Raw genomic sequence first — 17,619 nt, 5'->3', positions numbered from 1 at the left:
CAACATTAACAAAGCAGCCAGAAGGCTTTAAAATTTGACCTGTGGAGTTTGGTGGGAAGTACGTTTGTTATGATGAAATTAAAAGGGTATATATTTGATTCTTATACTTCCTCTGTCTATTGCTTCTTAATGCTGCTTTCAGTTGGTTCCAAAATTGCAGGATGTGCAAATACTCTAAACGTTGTTGCCATATAACTTTCTTGATATTTGGGTGAAGCTTAGCAGGAGAGAATGAGACCTCTACAAGACAGGTCTGTGCTACTCAGTACAGCAATCTGTACTCTACAGTGCTCAGATCCTGGGACTAGAGTTGAAACTGAAAACACTTCAACCACAATATTATGGTGTTGCTCTCAAACAAATGAAACCTTTTGAGACGTCACCATGTTAGTATATTACTGCAACGAGCCACATAGAGTTGCTTGGTTTAAATTAGATGCAGGGTAATAAGGGAAGGAAGGGAAGCTTCATTCTGCCATGCAAGCTTATGTGTGATGTTCTTTACCAGCTTAGCACAGCCTGCGTTCGAAAAGATACTTGATTTTACTACAGCTCAGAGAACTACCTTGTGGCCTAATCAGTATCTTCCACTCAGTAAAATTTCTGTCTCATTTCTTTTAATCCTCCCAGCAGAGTTTGCTTTAAGTATTAAAATTTTCTTGATTAAGAGAGGCTAATACTACAAGAGTGACTGATATACTTGGTACTGAGTTAGAGTTGATTCTTGTTTTATTTTCAGGGCATAATTATTGCACAAATCTCTCAAATTGCCTGATGGCCTGGCATCAGGATCACTTTGGTTTTGATCAGAGGTCACTGAAGAAATAAGAAATGTTACTCTGGCTACCTATCTTACAGTCAGCCGGGGTGGTGGATGGACCCAGCTGGCCATGGGGTATTCTATACCATGTGACATCATACTCAGTATAAAAACCGGGGGGGGGGGCGGGCTTACCCCCCGTTCATGACACACGGTCAGTGGTCGGTGAGCATTTGCATTGTGCATCGCCTGCTTTGTATATTCTGTTATTGTTGTTGTTCTCATTGTTATTATTACTGTTCTACTTTGGTTTTTTTAAATTATTAAACTGTTTTTATCTCAACCCGGGAGCTTTTCTACTTGTGCCCTCCCAATTCTCTCCCCCATCCCACCGGAGGGGGGGTGAGCAAGCGGCCGCGTGGGGTTTATTTGCTGGCTGGGGTTAAACCACAATATGCTATTAAAACCTATTTCCCATTTTCTCTATTAGAATACTGACAAAAAAAAATGTTTGCGTTCCTTGGGAAAGGGTATGTTTGGAAATACGCTCTTACAATGAGTCCCTTCCTGGGACACTTTTTCCTGTGTAAGTTGAGAGGAAAAAAAATGTTTCTTAACATTGAATCTTCTTTCCTAGTAGACTTGGGACCTTGCACCTTTCATTGGCAGAGGATGGTCAATGCCCTGTGTTCTAGACTCATACCTTTCTGTCATCAGAAGCCTGGCTTCACAGTTGGAAAGCAAGCTGCAGAAAGTCTGTTTTGCCTTGGATATTGGCTTGCTTTTTGGGAGATGCACAAATAGGTTTGGAGGGCAGGCTGAGTAATGAGGGCAGCTGCATTTCTGCAAGCAATTAAGAGTTTTTCCAACTGGTCTGAGAGTGCAGCTGTAGTGCATTAGCTTACCCTCTGGAGACGAGGAGAGAGAAAGGGCTCAAAGACTCAGGAGGCTAAGCTTAGTGAAGATGAGTTGGAGTATGCAACTGCTGCAATGTAACTTATGCCTCTCTTACCAGGGAAGGGATGAACAGATAGTTTGAAGGCTCTTGTTGGTTCTGTAGCCATACTTTGATTCCATGGGTCAGGAATGTTTTTGTGTGCAATCTTTTCTCTTTGGAAAGAGTATGAATGAAGTCCTATTTCCTGAACACAAAAGAAAAAATTGTAAGTATGTTCCTTGGTCAGAGGAACCAGACCTAAGTAAAATTTTCATGGCTTGCCAGAACTCAGAATTCAACATACATGCTGTCTCACAAGTCAGTGCCCCGACTGCTGTGTCTGGTGGTAAGACCTAGGAGATACCCCAGAAGAGCAATCAGCTGAGATTTGTGATTGTCTACAGATCAGACTCTTGCTGACAACTACGAGTACCCTCCAGGAAGACTTAACTCATGTTGTTTACCAACCTATAACTTGTAATGAGCTGTAACAGCTACTAAAAATTATCTGGTAAGAATTCAAAATATCTTTTAGGCCTCTTCAGACTAGAGAAGAGCTGGGACTTGCTGACAGTCTAATTAGTATGCCCACATGACTGAGTTACGGAAATAACTGATGTAGTTTGAACTGGGTGCTATTTCCACTAGGCTGTAGCTCAGACTTCTGGACTAGGATGCTTCTACCGTATGCTTGTTCTGTGTGAGAGGTGTATAGTCCTCAATCACAAATATATATTAATTGCATTTTTGGGATACTATTTGATAATGGCTTTTGACTCCCCTCCCGGGGAAGAGGCAGACTAGCAAGTATTATCTTAATCTAGAGAGAAAGAAGCTTTGATAATGAGGGCAACTAACCTGACCTTGTTCATAAAGGAAAGCTTTGGTAGAATCCCTTCAGTGTTGAGATCAGACCACGCTGCTCTTTATTATTTGTTGTTATAACTTTTTTCAAGACCTCTTACAATGTTTGGGTTTTTTGGTTTGGTTTTTTTGGGGTTTTTTTGTTGCTCTAAAATAAAAAAGTAGGGTAGGATTTTCAAAATATTTCCAAGGGAGGCGGGAATGGACTATATTTACAGTGGAGAAGAAATAAAAGGTTATATAATTTTTTTCTGTGTGTGTGTTTGTAAATAAAATAAATTATTTGGTCAGAAGTCAGAACAATGTTTTGAGTGATCTGAATGAAAGCAGGGAGTTCTAATAACTTCAGAAAATTCGTTAATCTTGTCTCATGTACTCTGGGTAAGATTTCTCTCCTGCACTAACATTCTCCCTTTTTGCTTGCAGGAGGGTATTGATGAGACAGGTATTTGACACGTGGTTGCTGAAGGCGTGCAAGCAGCAAGAATACCAAATGGGAGAGAAGAGGGTAAATGTAACTGTTCTACCTGGCCTTGCTTAGGAATTAAGAGGGGATCATTTCTTAATCACTGTCTGTGAACATCAGTTAGCATGAGATGGACTTGGGTGTTGTAAATTCCCTTTTCCCTGGTGGGGGATCAAGTCAGGGGACCAATATTTACTAATCACATTGTTTAGTAATAATAGAATCAAGCTGTTATTATTGGAGTGTAACTATTCACACAGTTCATTCGCTTATTCCCTCACCCAGTAAATATGTGTGTGCTCCCTCTCTCACACTCTCTGTTTCATAGTTACCTGGTTGAAACAATAATAGTAATAAAGAGCCAACCCCAAGCTATTTACGAAGTGCGGGATTGTAGTGACAAACTAGTTGCTTCTTGGTAGGTGTACAAAAGTCCTTTAGGGGGTCCTTCATTTCCTTAGATGTATATTAATCTTACAGCCTTTATATATAGCAGCCACTGCCGCCTTTTATGTGGTCTGAGTTACACAACTCATAATTGATGGTAGCATGTGTGGGTGGCCTTGTGCAGATATGGCTGACTCTTGGTGTTCTGAGATTATCAGTTCTTGCGAATTCAACAGGACTGGTTTCTGGAGCTTATCAGTTCTTGGGAGTCTTTCACATGCTACTTATCAGCTTGTATTTTTCCTCTTTGGCCTGCTGTTTTCTGATAACAGTTTCTCCATTCACATGCATATAGGTACTTGTAGAACACATTCACATAAACTCGCAGCAAAAGGGCTTTGACATGTGTCCATTGCTGTTCAACATGAGAAGAGGAAAACAAACATTGGACAGTTCTGTGCATGTCTTCTGTTGTTTGTAACTGGCCTGTGTCATGAATTCATTGCCACCTTCTTTCCATTATAGGCTGCATTTCATTTTGAAAGGCAACTATTGCGTTGTTTCTGGTGCTTCTGGCGTAGAAGAACAGCTGCACGTTTGGAAGAGCAAGAGGGCTTGGTTCTTGCAAGAGATCACTACAGTAACCTGCTGCTGCTAAAAGCTTTCTGTCTGTGGAAGCAGAATACTCAGGAGAGAAAAACAGAGTAAGAAGGTTTTTTTAAAAGGGAGAATTACTTGGATTGGCCCTGTGGTAGTCTACTTTTGACAAAGCAGCATTTAATTCACAATGACTCTGACTTCTTATTTGTGCTTTAGAATCTGCTGGTTTGTCTTTCACTCAGTAAATGACTTACTGAAAATAGCAAGTGTGGACTCATGCCTGTGCTAGAGGGGTTCAGTAACATGGATTGCTCTGTAGGAGAATTAATTAAATTATTTTTCCTATAGGAGGCTCAAGGAGACGCAAGCCTTAAGATTTCACTATTCAAAGTGTCTGCAGCAGACCTGGAACAAGTGGAGTGAGGTGAGAGAGTTAACAGATGGGGAAGAGCTTGAATCCTTTTTGTTATGTTCAGATTGCTTGTACCCTTATGGCTAGAAATTAAATTGTTTATTTTAAACACTAGTCATTCCTAAGCTCTCCTCCCTTTCCAGGTGAATAAAACCAGTTCAGTGTGGGTGGAACAAGAATTGTGTAGGGAGGAGGGGGAGTTCTTCAACTTCTTGTTCACTTGTCCAGGTATAGTGAGAATGGGGCTATAGTTTAGGAGATTTGTCTGGGAACATAACCAGAGTTAGTATGATGAAATTGTCCCTCGCTAGTACTGCGTATGTCCTTCTCAAAACTTTACTTAAGTTAGAAGTTTCCAGCAAGGCCATGGTGTATGGTCTGTAGTTGTGTACAGGTCATAGCAGGCCCTATCAGATGGCACTTCACTTTTATGCTGGACCTTTTCCTTACCATGATGTGAGGTACCAAATGTGCCTTGCAGCTTGTCTCGAGAATCTATGAGAAATTTTGGAGTTGACACTAGTCTATTGGTCCGGAACTCTTAGCTTGAGTGAATTGCATCAGTCTTCAAGAGGATTCCTAAAAAGGGCAGAGAAAAAAAAAGCCTCAGCTAGGCCTTTTGGAGGAATAGCAGAGCACAGAGCCAGTTTGAGTGAGAACCTATTATAGCAAAATAAAGGACTGATGTTTCCCCAGAGACTGGGAATGGTCCTTTTCCCTCTGCTCTCTCTACCACTGCCTGTTTTCCCTCCATCATGTGTACATATCTTTTTTTTTTCTTTTCCCTCTTCTCCCCCGCCCCACCCCCCCACCCCCCCGCAGTATGTGGGACATCAGCGTGAGAAATGGAGGAAGTTGGTGCAAGCAGACGTACGCTATCGGCACACGTTACTGGGCAAGACCTTTGCAGCCTGGAAGGTAGGAGGGAATGTCCTTTCCTTTGTGGGACTTGTCTGTGTGTGTTTAAGTGTTTCAGTGAGAACTGAACTGCTGCTACGCTGTTTCACTCTAGGCACTTACACACCAAGTGTGCAAGGCAGAATGGAGGCTATTGTAGATAGAGTTGTATAAGCTCTAGCATTGCTTTGTTGAGAGAAAGAACCAATGTAATCTTGTGGCTTTGGTGAAGGGTATATAATAGCTTTACACACTAGCCTTAACTAGTGTGTAATGACTGTTCATCTTGGAAAAACAGCATTTGACTTCAGTGGCTGTAACCTCTTTGTTTTTTTTTTTTCCCCTATACTCTACTGCCGCTACTATTCTACTAAGCTGCTACTAAGAGTTTCCAGATGTCTTCTTTCCTCAGAGATGTTGGCAGTTGAGGGAAATTTTACTTCTTGCTGCTTTTCTTGCAGAGTTACCAACATAACATACAGTGCATTCTATACCAAGTAGCTGAAAAGGAGAAACAGCACACTAGACTACTGCTGCGGTAAGCCTATGTTTCCTTGTGCAGCGTGAGAGAGAAGCGACTGCACTGCAGTCAAATTACTCTTTTTCTTTCACTGCCACCATTGCAAATTTTTGAGTGTTCAGTGCTGGGAATTGACTCTGCCGTGCATTGCTATCTCTGTGCAGGTCATCTAGCTAAAAAAAGTCAACCTCTTCCTGGATTGCCATCTGTTTTGCTTTAACTTTTTTTATCTGTGTTTAGTCCCATGAGAGACAGCAGACAGCAAACTGATCATTCCCTGCAGTGCACGGATTCTGACTGCTATGATATTAAAGCAGACTGAAGATGTAGAGGCTGTCTTGCATTATAGTGACAAGAGCGATTAAAGATAATATCACTTTGTATTGGTTGTAGTTGCTTTAATTTTAACTACCTCATTTGTTTTTCGTGCTATGCAACTTGAGTCACTTGCAGAGCCTACTTGACTCAGCTTAAGATGCTAGATATAAGGGTGTGCTCTGTTTTTTGCACTGCCTTCTCTTCAGCAGAGACCTGAAGGAGCAGAAGTTGATTTGCAAGACTGAGTTTATAGAGGCAGTTGGTTTTGGTTCCCCTGTGAGTGGGAAGGTACCAAATGAATAAGTGAGAATCATTCTTAATGGTTTTTGTTTGGTTTTTAATTTTTTTATTGATTTCACCGTCAGACAGCTTCTGTGTACGTGGAGAGAAAATGTCCTTGCTCTTATACATGATGCTAAGGCAACTACTCGGGCAGATGAGCACTACAGGAGAGCGATCCTGTCAAAGGTAGGGCCTGTATAGCAGATACCAAGGTCTAAGTACAGATGCTAGTTCAGGCAGGGGTCAGGTAATGCAATTAGAAGGACCAAAAACTTCATCTAAGAGTCACTACTAAGAAAGGTGTAAAAAGTGAGAGTCCTATCTTATTTTTACACGCATCTCTGAAACTGTTGTCTCTGAGTGAGCTCATGTTTTTTTCTCTTTCTTTCTTTCTTCCCATTTCCTAGAAGGAAGGGAAAACCAGTAGTATGATACAGCATAGTAGTATTACCTTACAGGGGGGGCGGTAGGGGGGGTGGATGGAGGGACAGAAAAGAAGAATGCCTTGAAAAATGCCGGGGGACCCTCTGAAATACTGCTGGATTTAATTTGTAGGAAATTTGCAGTGTCTTGCTGAGCCTTATGTGAAAAATGAGATGGAAATGGTTATGGTGCCAGCAATGTGGAGTACGTTGCTTCTCCTTCCAAAGAACATTGCAGTGTCAGTCTGTATACTGTCTCTTGTTTGTGTTATATCTTTAGGTGTTGCTACAGTGGAGATACACTGCCTCACTACAAGTGTATTACCGTCAGCAGAAGATGACAGCTGTGATGGAGGCCAGAAAACATTTGGATATAGGTGAGCTGATGGAGATATTAAACTCTCAAGAGACTTAGCTATCTGTGTGCGATCCTTAAAAGACATGGCTTAGTAGGCCAGTCTTCTGTGTCATCTGTAGAGATGAAATGACTGGATGCTCTATTAAGCCTACGAAGGACGTCCCCATAGAATGGGAAATGACGTGGGACTCCAGTGATCTGTTGAAGGCTTCTTTGTGTGACTTTTGCTCCTCTATTCGTTCCTTGTCTATATAAGGGGTGGTTAACACTTTCTTCCTCAAAGGAATTTTGCATTAATAATTTTGAGAAGCTCAGACATCTCTGTTTCGAGGGCACTGCAAGTAATCTTGTCAATTATTGCTTCAATCTTTCTCTAATATAGAAAGGCCCTCAAACTCTGCAAGCATTTTCATGGTACCAGGCATGTTCTTGACATGAGGACTGTGAAGCACAAAGAGGGCAAATAATTTCCTGAAGATTATAAAGAATGTTGATGGCAGCAGGGAGGACTTGCAAATCATGGCTCACTGTCCATTACCTGAAGTGTTTCATCATCCTTCTTCCTAGTGCTGAGTACTGTCAGTCCTGAATGTTGTTAGCGTTAAGTATAGCTAAAACAATCTGGAAGAGTAGCTGATCATTTGATACTCTCTGCGATTAATAGTCTCCTTTTGGTACATCAGTTAATTTATCTTCTCCTAACAGTGCATTTACAGACCCTGTTTCTTCACTGGAAGGAATTAACTAGGGAGTCTCTGATGCTGAGGGCTCAGCAGCATAGAGCAGTACAGCACCACCAGCAGCACCTACTCCAGAAGTACCTGGTGAGATGGAAGAAATATCATCAGCAATGCCTTGGGAAAATGGTGAGAAGGATCAGCAACCTCCCCAGCCAGTGACCCAGGGTGGGAAGTTGTGGGTGTGGAGGAGCAGGCCATGTCCCCTGGTGAAGGGAATGATAGTCTTGGGTGAGGAGGAGCATGACAGCCTTGTGCATTGAGGAGGAAGGAATGTGCCTGTGTCTTGCCTGAGGAAGCTTGTATAGAACTAGTAGACTTAAGAGATGACAAGCTGGGCTTGCCATGTGTGGGATCATTTACTGTTAATGAAATCCTTTGTAGGCTCATAGATATTTGAAAATGGGGTTACACTCTAGGGCACTTAGATATTGAGGGTGGCCTCAACGGAAGGTGATAAAGGCTGTTTGGTACCTGTTCTGCTCTAGTAGCATTTGGCTCAGATAAGTGGGGTTTGTCTGCAAGTGACTCACTGTTTTGGTTGCCTTACAGCTACTGCAGAGACAGGGAGATCAGCTAATGACTCATAGACTTTGCTCTGTTTCCTTCTCTTGCTGGAAGACACAGGTAAGGAATTGTCTCCTGGGTAGGTATCTAGCTCCCGGCTGATCCTTATCCCTTCTTCTCCTTCATATTCCATTTACACATGAGGACCACAAAAATTTATTTAAACATTTTCTGGATTTTTTGTTCCACTAGCACAAGAGACACCTTGCTATATACTGGGTGAACTGAGTAGGTTATTCTGCTATGGCTCCACCAGCACTTCCTGTTTGGTTGATGCTTCATTTGGCTAGCGTTTCTGGTGTCGGATACGTAAACTCCTAACATGGTTGCTGTGCAATTTTTTTTCCCCCGATAGCTGTTGCAGCAGCAATGGGAGAAGCGGAAAACAGTGCAAGCGTTGTGGTACTGGTCCCTTTCGTTGCAGAGGAAGGTACGGGTGTGTGGGAGTCAGGGCAGACAAGTGAATTTACAGATGTGCAGATCATGTGCAGATTTGACTGCAATCAGCAGAGTGCACACTGAATATCTTTTCATCTTTGGGGTGCTATATGTTATTTTAGGATGCTGGAAAACTGTCCCTAAATCCTCTTACCAGATTAAAAAATTTGCGCGTTTTCCCCATCCAGCCTCAGCTGACTTAAATCCCTGTTCCCTTGTCCTTGTGGTAGTGTCCCACTGTTGGCTGTAGCTCTGCCTATTGCTATCCAGTGGAAGGGAAAGTGTTCCTGTCTGCAGGGGGAGTCCCTGGCCTGGAACCTGTCTTTGTAACACTCGCAGCTATCTGCCGTTCATGTTGTAGGTATTTGATGCTTGGCTCAGATTTGCCAAGGGGCAACAGCAGAAGAAAGATCGCGTTGAAAAAGCCTCAGGAGTTTACCACACTACTATTCTGAGAGAAGGTGTAACCCCAGTCTTAAGATACACCGCTGGCATGAAACAGCTGGGGGGACAGCTCCAAGCCCAGCGCCAGCTGAAGGTAAAAGAGACAAATGATCACTCAGATACATCCAGGACTGGTCTGCTCTGATCTGCTCTGTGTGTATGTGTGTATCTTGGAGCCCTACATCTTGGCTCTTGTTGGGATCTGACATATACTTTTGCCTGTGGTTCAAAGCAAAACACCCCATCCTTTCATTCAGCTGAGACTAGAGCACTTCAGACTTGTGTTGCTAAATGGGAACATTTCTTAATGAAGCTATTTCAAAACTGGCCAATTCCTACCGTAGACAGTATAGCTGGATAAAACCTTTGCCTGTGGGTAGGGTCTGGGTTTAAATTCTGTGCTAGAATGAAGAATTAGAGGCTGCATCTAATCCTGTCTTAGCTTTAGCACCACTTACACCTTCAAAGATGGGCTAGTGTCACTCCTGCCTTTGAGTATCAGCCCAGCGCTGTGTGTGGAAAGGAAGATAGGGATGCCTGTATTGATTGCTCTCTTCCTGCTCCTGGGCAGCTTTCCCAGCTGTTTTCCAGGTTTTCAAGACACTAGTTGTTCCATTTGCTAATGTGCAGCCTGCCTCATTACAGAAGTACCCAGCTAATTCTCTTTACCCAAATGTTACCACAGCGGACCTGCTAATTTAGCTTAGAGAGCTGGTATGGCTGTGAGGTCATGAGAAATCTCAGTTCCTTTCTGTGGTGTTCTCCCTGGGTGGCGTGCTGTTGCTTCCTACTCTCAGCCATCAAATGCTCTACTATTCTTTGTGTTGGCCGGCAGCCTATAACCTTCACCAGTCAGTGTATTGTTGTGCCATGCTGTGGAAACAGAAGGCGCTCTGCAAGAAATTAAATACGCCTTGTTCTTTTCTGCCACGTCTGAAGAAGCAAGTGACATTTAAAATGCCTGATGTTAGCCCTGAGACAAGAGGACATCCAGCAGAGGAAGAGCCATGGCCTTCAAAATGTAGTCATCTACCATTTCACCTTGCTGATGGGGACTCAATTCTCAGTGATCTGTGAGTGTAAAGTTCTAGTCCCTCCTGTGTTTCTCTGGCATATATGTAGTTTTGCATATATGTAGTCTATCTGTCTGTCTTTCTCTGCATATATGTAGTCTATCTGTGTCTCTCCCATTTTTGTATTTCCAAGTTTTCAGACTGATGACTGTTAGTTCCATGCAGTCTTAACTCTTTCTCTGACCCTTCATCATACAGCTGGCGTTGCAGATTTATACAAGAGCCGCTGCATAATGCATGCATCATTTGTGACTTTATACTTACATAACAATGACAGATAGAATCAGCTTAGCTATATACTTTCCACTGTGCGTTTCTCAATATACAACTATGAATTCACAGAGCATTGGTCATTTGTCATAGGAACAGTTACAACTTTCAAATGTTTCTCTGTGTATGTGATGGAACTTCTACCATCATGAGAGCTTATCTTGCCCAAGTAACCTAGAGCTGTCACTGAAGCTCTTCTTTTTTTCACTGAAGTCATGTATAGGGTCTGATGAAATGATAAAAATCAAGATCCTGGCTGTGTAGAAACTGAACTTTCTTCCTGCCCCTTTCTTTCCCTTGGGGAAACTGTTCCTTAAAAAATTCTTACTGATCATGGGGCAATTGCAAGGAAGAATCTTCCATGAAGCTTCTCAGTCCAGGATAGAAGCCTTACAGGGAAATAAGCTGATAGCTTCACATTCCTTTAAGCTAGCATACGCTGCCAAAAGAAGTAGTTCTGCCTTGTTCAGTTCTGTCCCTTCCACTACTCCTCGTGTTGGTACAATCATTCATATGGTGAACCAGATTGCGACATTAATACAGGTTGAAATTTAATCTTTAAAAATTATTATTGCATGCAAGGGGAATGTTGCAGAGCAGGGATGAATGAAGGAATAGGACTGTTTCTTTAGCTGCAATGCCAGCTTACGCCAATTTAAAATAATCATGAATCTGGGGCATTATTGGTTCTTTTTGTTCTTTTCCAAAATGCTGTTCAAGAGCAAGGTTACCACCACAGAGGCCTGACTTCCTTCTGAAATTTCTAGAAAGCAAGGAACTGCTGGGACCTCCTTTTACTAGGTAGAAAATCTATTTTTAAAAGTAAAGAAAAAGAGTGACTTTCAGTGAGCCTTCAGTGAGGCTTATCCCCTCAAATCCCCTTACCTTCATAATACAGAACATTCAGTAATTATGGGACTGTGCATTGCTCTATACTATCAAAAGGCCATGGTGACCTTAAAAACTTCTGTTTTTTTTATATGAAGCAGACAATAATAATGGAACTTTCAAGTTAATTAAATAGCAACCAAGGCCTTTGTTTCATTAGTGAGAGATTTTGAGCGAAAGATAAGGCACATCACTTATTTCCAAAATTAATGGGCTTAGTTAATAGTAAAGTTTCCTTTTCTGTCAGTCTTGCCACATGAACTCAGAAGTTTGAGTTGTGCAGGATGCCTTTTGGCTCATAGATCATATGTGTTCCACAGCAAGTTTGGGTCTGGATTTAACTAATCTACTGGGGGATCATTAATGATTCTGGTAATGCAGAGCTAGAACTGAATATTTCTCTCTGTCTTGGCTGAATCAACTTTGCTGCTCTAAAAGGAGCTACTTTTTTACTTTCCCCAAAAGGTCTATGCTGCTGAAATTGTTCAACTAAGCAGTCGTTTCATTGTCTTGAGTGTTCTGCACTTGTTTTAGTTATGGTATCACTTCTTAGCCCTGAAAGTGAGGGAGCTGAAACTGCTCTTGCTATATAAGCTGAAATTGCTTTTAAGCAGATGTTTAGACTGAACTTTTTTTGTGAAACTGTTCTGTAATTAGCTTTAAAGAAGGGAAACATCTATCAATTTCCTGTTAAGACCTATCTGAGATTGTTGCTTCTGCTCCCCTCTTTCGCTCATCCCCAAACCAAAATAAGGCAGGATTTTGTTAATGGGTTGAATTCACAGCTCTAAAGAAGTTGTTTCATCCTGGATTAATGTGAAGGATTTGGAGCAGGGCAGGTAGGAGTAATGGAAACCTTATCTGCTTTACTGCTTTTTTTGTTTGTTTGTTTTTAAACCATTGTGTTGTTTTTCTCCTTTTTTTTTTTTTTTTTTTTTAAATTGGGGTTTCCCCTTCATAGTAAACTAACTGGAAAGCTGTATGCAAGGGAATAACAAGATTCTCTCTTTTTTTGCGCTGACTGCAAAGGACAAGATCAACTGGTTGCAATGTACAGGGTCCTCATCCTTCTTCCTTTACAGATCAGAGGCACCCTTTCAGCAAACATCTGTGAACAAATGTTCTGTGCAGACTGGGAACTTAACGCAAACACCTCGAATGGAAGAAGGTACCTGTGAACGTCTATCTCAAATGGGCAATACCAGTCATTCCTATCCATCTCTCTCACATGCTGCTCTCCCGTCTGTACCACTGTGGACACATGATGTGCGCCGTGCTGTTCAGAGGCCAGAGCTATGGTCTCCTTCATCTTTCATGCCCCAAATGAAAGATGGAGCAGAAATGGTGAGTGTATTGCTGAAGGGGGCTACTGTCAACATGCATGCTGCTTACTGCTGTTTTTTTCCGTGGCTCCCCTGGATTGCCCATCTGGTTGTTGAACTATTCTTTTCTTGTTCCAGCTATCGCCTTAAAAGCTGACCAAATTAACTGGCTCTGAATGCCTAAAAACTGTTAACCACCAGTCTGAAGCAATATTTCACTAGCTGACCAGTCCTCATGTGTGTTGTACTGTAATTCATGCATTTTTTCCTGGTCTTGTGTCCTTCCTAGTAGGATGCTTTTCCTAGCAATTGACTTGAGAGCACTGCTCCTTCGAAGAGTTCAGAGCAGTGTTTGCGAAGCAGATTACAGGGATTTAAGAGTAACTCAGTTTAGTAGCAGTGGCTATGGCCGAGAGTCTCAAAAATTGAAATTCACTTCACCTGTGAGTAGGTTCTTGCATTTTAAACTCCTTTGTTCCACACAGAATGGGAGGTGTTAATCTTGATGAAATATCTCCGTGCTAGAAATGAAAGAGCCCATTTCTTAAGCTCTGCTTCTTCTGTGGTATTTTATGAGAGGGGCTCAGTGGCTATGGGGGATGTCTGAGTGGGAGTAGGGCTTAGTAGGTCAGGTGCATCCTACTTGTAGGGCTTACTCAAGAGAACCCTTTGAGGAAAAAACCAGTATCATTCTGACCTTGCAGAGAGGCGGTCAGCCTGTGAGTGGTCACAAAGGAGCCCATTCCCAAGACTCTCAACAGGGCTCTGTGGAGAAGTTGCGACCAAAGTTGCAGCCACATTTGCTGTCACCTGAAGACTTGGGAAAATGGAGTCACCAAACTGCAGGTAGGTCCTCCTCCAATATATGGAAGACTGCAAGTCAACTCCACAAAATGTATGGGAGACATGACAGTCTTGTATGCCTGCATCAGGAGGTGAAAAATATCAGCCATTCCTTTTCAGGATGGTAATACAGTTTTATGGACTCCGCTAAATCAGGGGACTAAAGCACTGTTCTAGGGATTGAAGGATGGGAACTGCTAGGGGTCGGCTTCTTTTAGCAAGAATGTGCTCAAGTGCTGGGGCATTCATGTACACAAGGCTAAAGGTATAGCAGAACTCAATTCAGGAGGCAAGAATTCACCCAGTAAGGGTCTCTTAAGTTTTCCCCATACTTACAGTATGGTTGTAAAGGACATGGATGGTGTCTAAGCACCTCTCAATAAGGTGTTTTTAATGACATAAGGGTGTGAAATTTGTGTTCCATGGGACTAGACTAACTGCTCACTTCTCGAGTAGATGTAAACCACTAAATCATGAATAGGCCAAAATAGCATTTGTAGTACTAAACTATTCACTAGAGCATTTCTTATCTTTTTTTTTATGTTTAAACTGAGTCTTGAGAGCTTGTAATGCTGTCAGGACTCCTGCCCTTTCACTGTACCTGATCTTTCAGGTGAATAGGTACATGTCACAGGGTGACAAAATGTGTGAAAAGGACCCGGGAGGGTTCCATGTTTCCTGTCTACTAACCTGACTTTCCTTAATAAGAAGAAACAGCGTAAGTCTGTTCTACTCTCATTGCTTGTGCCTTGTATCTCCCATTCAGCTGAAGGGGAAGAAAGGGAGCACAGTTCCAGAGAAGAAATGGTGTTACAGAGAAAGCTGGAAGTTGAACTCCAACACATCCAACAGCAGATGCAGGAAACAAGAACTCAAGTATGTTGCAAAGCCCCTTTAGCCAGCCTTTCTTCATGCTGTCAACTCAGTATTGCATTTTTTATATGTATCTACTTTGAAAATAACCAGTCTGTTCACAGCAGAACTGTGAGTGAAACAGAGAAAAGTTCTAGAGGTTTTTATTTTCTCCTTTTAAGACTTCACTCCAGGTGGGAGAGGGTACATGCACAACTTCTTATGTAGTCAGCAAGTGGTTTCATTATACCTTTGGCGGCTATTGGATAAAGCATAACAAAAGTATCATTGGGTGTAATCTGAAGGCAGTGCAACTGAACTTGGCAGAGCAGCTGAAACTTAGTTCTTTTATCATGAGGAGTGAAGACTTAGCTTTTTCAACTGTCAATTAAAAAAAGTACGGCTGGGGTTTGACAACTACTCTACTAGAACAAGAAGACATTTACAAAAACGCTTAAAAGAAAATGGGGCTTGGAGCAATTCAACTGTCAGGAAAGGAAGAAGTCAGGAACTAGGAGTAGGAAATAAAGACAACAGCTTTCAGACAGAAAGCATCTTTTCCAGCATACTTACTTTTTTTTTTCCTTATTTTAAAGATGTCTATCATTGACTGGTTTGAGACAAAAAAATTGGGTCTTATTTCAAGTATCAATTTCAGGTCTAAGTTGGCTTAGACTGTTGAGCTCCTAATTGGGATAAGAATACTTCTAATCCATTTTATCAGGTCCTGTCAGCAGCAGGCACAGATTCTACAGAAGTGGCTAGAAAAGAGCATGCAACCAGAGGACCAAGATGGTGTACAAGGAGTTCAGGAAGAATTGGATCAGGTGCGTAAATAGCAAACAAATTGAAGTAACTGAAGTGATTATCACTATGCTATGCACTTAGCCTAAAGGCTGATGGTAGTTGTGAGGAATTGTATAGTAAGCTGTTACTAAAATGCCAAGAGAAGGGAAACCTGTAACCAGAAGTAGGCCGTTGAGTAGAACAGACTACCGTGTAGATGCATCTTCCTATTTGCTCAAAAATGTAACTCCAGCTCCGACAGACCTTTCTAGGGCTATTTCCAAGCTACAGTAGGCTTTAGTAGATTTGGTCTCAAATCTTTTTCTGTATTTCTCAGGACAGTGTAGCTACGCTACAATGACTGCATCTGCATTGCTCTCAGTCCCCAAGTTCATACAGCCATGTGTATGGGTACTGCACGGTTACCTCTAAAGCTAGCCAGTACTTGGCTGCTCCTGAGTGACACAATCCTGTCACTTAATAGTTCTTAAGTGGGATACTGTAAAGGCTGCTATAGCTCATTCACTCTTCCTCTGTCAAAAAGACTAAATGCTATCTTGTGGTACAAACAACTTACGCAATTGTCTTCACTTTCAGTTGCAGGTGAGGATCAACGCTCTCACCAAAGCACAACTGAAAGAGAGACATCATGTGCAGAACCTGGTTGCCCGCCTGCGTGATATCCAGATTGCTCTGGATATATAATGCATCTGAACCAATTTTCCAGCTCACGGGTAGGACTTTTTGCCCCTTTCATAGCAGGGGAGGATAAAAGAGATGTATAAATTCTCCTAGTCTATGTATGGTATTTTTATTTTATAAATTAACATAAATATTTTTGCTTGTTTTGTTTTGTTACTACAGCTGGTTAAAAACCAAACCAAACAGGAGCTAAACATACCTCATGCTGCGCTCACAATACCTACTTTAGGTTACCCTGACATTTCAGAAAGATAAGCAACACTGATAAGACTCTTTATTTCAAAATGTTTGCAATTAAATGAGTTAATGTCTGTAAGTCATACACTTTGACATACAAAAATACTGTGCTACTGATACAGTTGAAGAATTAAATGGATTCTCCATGCAGGAGAAATTCACAGCATTATCAGTACCCTCTAGGAACTTTGCTTTCACTTCCAGGGCTCATTGCTGACCACTGCATAACAAGTAATGTTTGTTAATCAGCTAGTTCTGCACAGTATTAAGACCATCTCAAAAACGGCCACAAGCATGCTGAATCCTCTCCTCCTCCTTAGTTTTCTAATAAAGCAAACATCAGGTAACCTGTCCTCCATAACTAGGCTAACAGTAACCTTCAGATACTGTGGCTGAAATTAAAGCTTAAAGTTGCTCTGGCTGTATCTGGATGCCATAGGCCCCAGTGGAAAAGGGGCAGAAGATTCAGTTGTCTTTTCTCTCATCCACTGGAACAAATTTGCTTTCTGCTGGTAACATGATGTTGAAAGTTTAGTCAAAAGGCTAGTCATAGCTTTATCCGCTTGGGGTTGATGTTTGCCTTGGTCTTTTCTCACTCTCAATGATTTAAAAAAGTGCACATTTCTATAACCTGTATATGGTAATATACTGCTGCAGGAGTAAACTTGCTAATGCCAAGAAGTTTAGTAAGATAGGTGGCTGAGAGCCACTTCAAGCTTTCAAACTCCTCCCTATGTAAAGTGAGGAAACATTGACTCTTGGAGCCAAATGAATTTTCTCCTGCTTGTCACCCAAACAGCCACCATCATCTGAGTCATGGCTGGGCTACATTACTTAGAGGCAGTTTATCATCCCGTCTTTCCTCATGACAAGCTAAGCATACAGGACTTGGCAAACTGGACATTTGTACAACAAAATTATGTTCTATTTTCTGCAGTGCATACAAAGAAGATAAGTTTTTCTTTAGGAAATCAGAGCTGGTCAAAGCCTACCATCTCCTTGAAGTAGCAGAAAAAACACCCAAGGCTCAAGCAAGGAAGTAGTATGAGAAATCTTTCAGAGAGCAGAAAGGCAGGATTCATATGCATGTCCACTTGAGTGCCTGGACTTGAAACAGTTTATTCTCTAAAAACAATTGATACATCGCTTTAAAACTCAATTCCTCTTCTTCACTTTGGCACCAGTTTCTGTCAGTGCCATGTAGTGCCACATTCAACAGATCCAAGGTGTTAACTCT

General features: G+C 41.8%; 1 protein-coding gene across 1 annotated transcript in view; it reads left to right on the top strand.

The window, feature by feature from the left end:
- Nucleotides 1-16,148, top strand: part of SFI1 (Sfi1 homolog, spindle assembly associated (yeast)) — a 29,553-nt gene extending 13,405 nt beyond the window's left edge. The window contains 19 exon segments of the mRNA XM_009577646.1: nt 2,988-3,069; nt 3,940-4,118; nt 4,363-4,438; nt 5,249-5,344; nt 5,785-5,861; nt 6,527-6,629; nt 7,146-7,242; nt 7,929-8,089; nt 8,513-8,587; nt 8,883-8,957; nt 9,327-9,502; nt 10,240-10,499; nt 11,475-11,553; nt 12,723-12,984; nt 13,667-13,808; nt 14,572-14,662; nt 14,664-14,681; nt 15,382-15,484; nt 16,041-16,148. Of these exon segments, the coding sequence (XP_009575941.1) occupies nt 2,988-3,069; nt 3,940-4,118; nt 4,363-4,438; nt 5,249-5,344; nt 5,785-5,861; nt 6,527-6,629; nt 7,146-7,242; nt 7,929-8,089; nt 8,513-8,587; nt 8,883-8,957; nt 9,327-9,502; nt 10,240-10,499; nt 11,475-11,553; nt 12,723-12,984; nt 13,667-13,808; nt 14,572-14,662; nt 14,664-14,681; nt 15,382-15,484; nt 16,041-16,148 (2,260 nt within the window).
- The last annotated feature ends 1,471 nt before the right edge of the window (nt 16,149-17,619 follow it).

Source organism: Fulmarus glacialis, unplaced genomic scaffold (genome assembly GCF_000690835.1).
Source record: "Fulmarus glacialis isolate BGI_N327 unplaced genomic scaffold, ASM69083v1 scaffold34635, whole genome shotgun sequence".
Taxonomy (NCBI): Eukaryota; Metazoa; Chordata; class Aves; order Procellariiformes; family Procellariidae; genus Fulmarus; species Fulmarus glacialis.
This window is presented reverse-complemented; position numbering and strand designations above follow the sequence as displayed.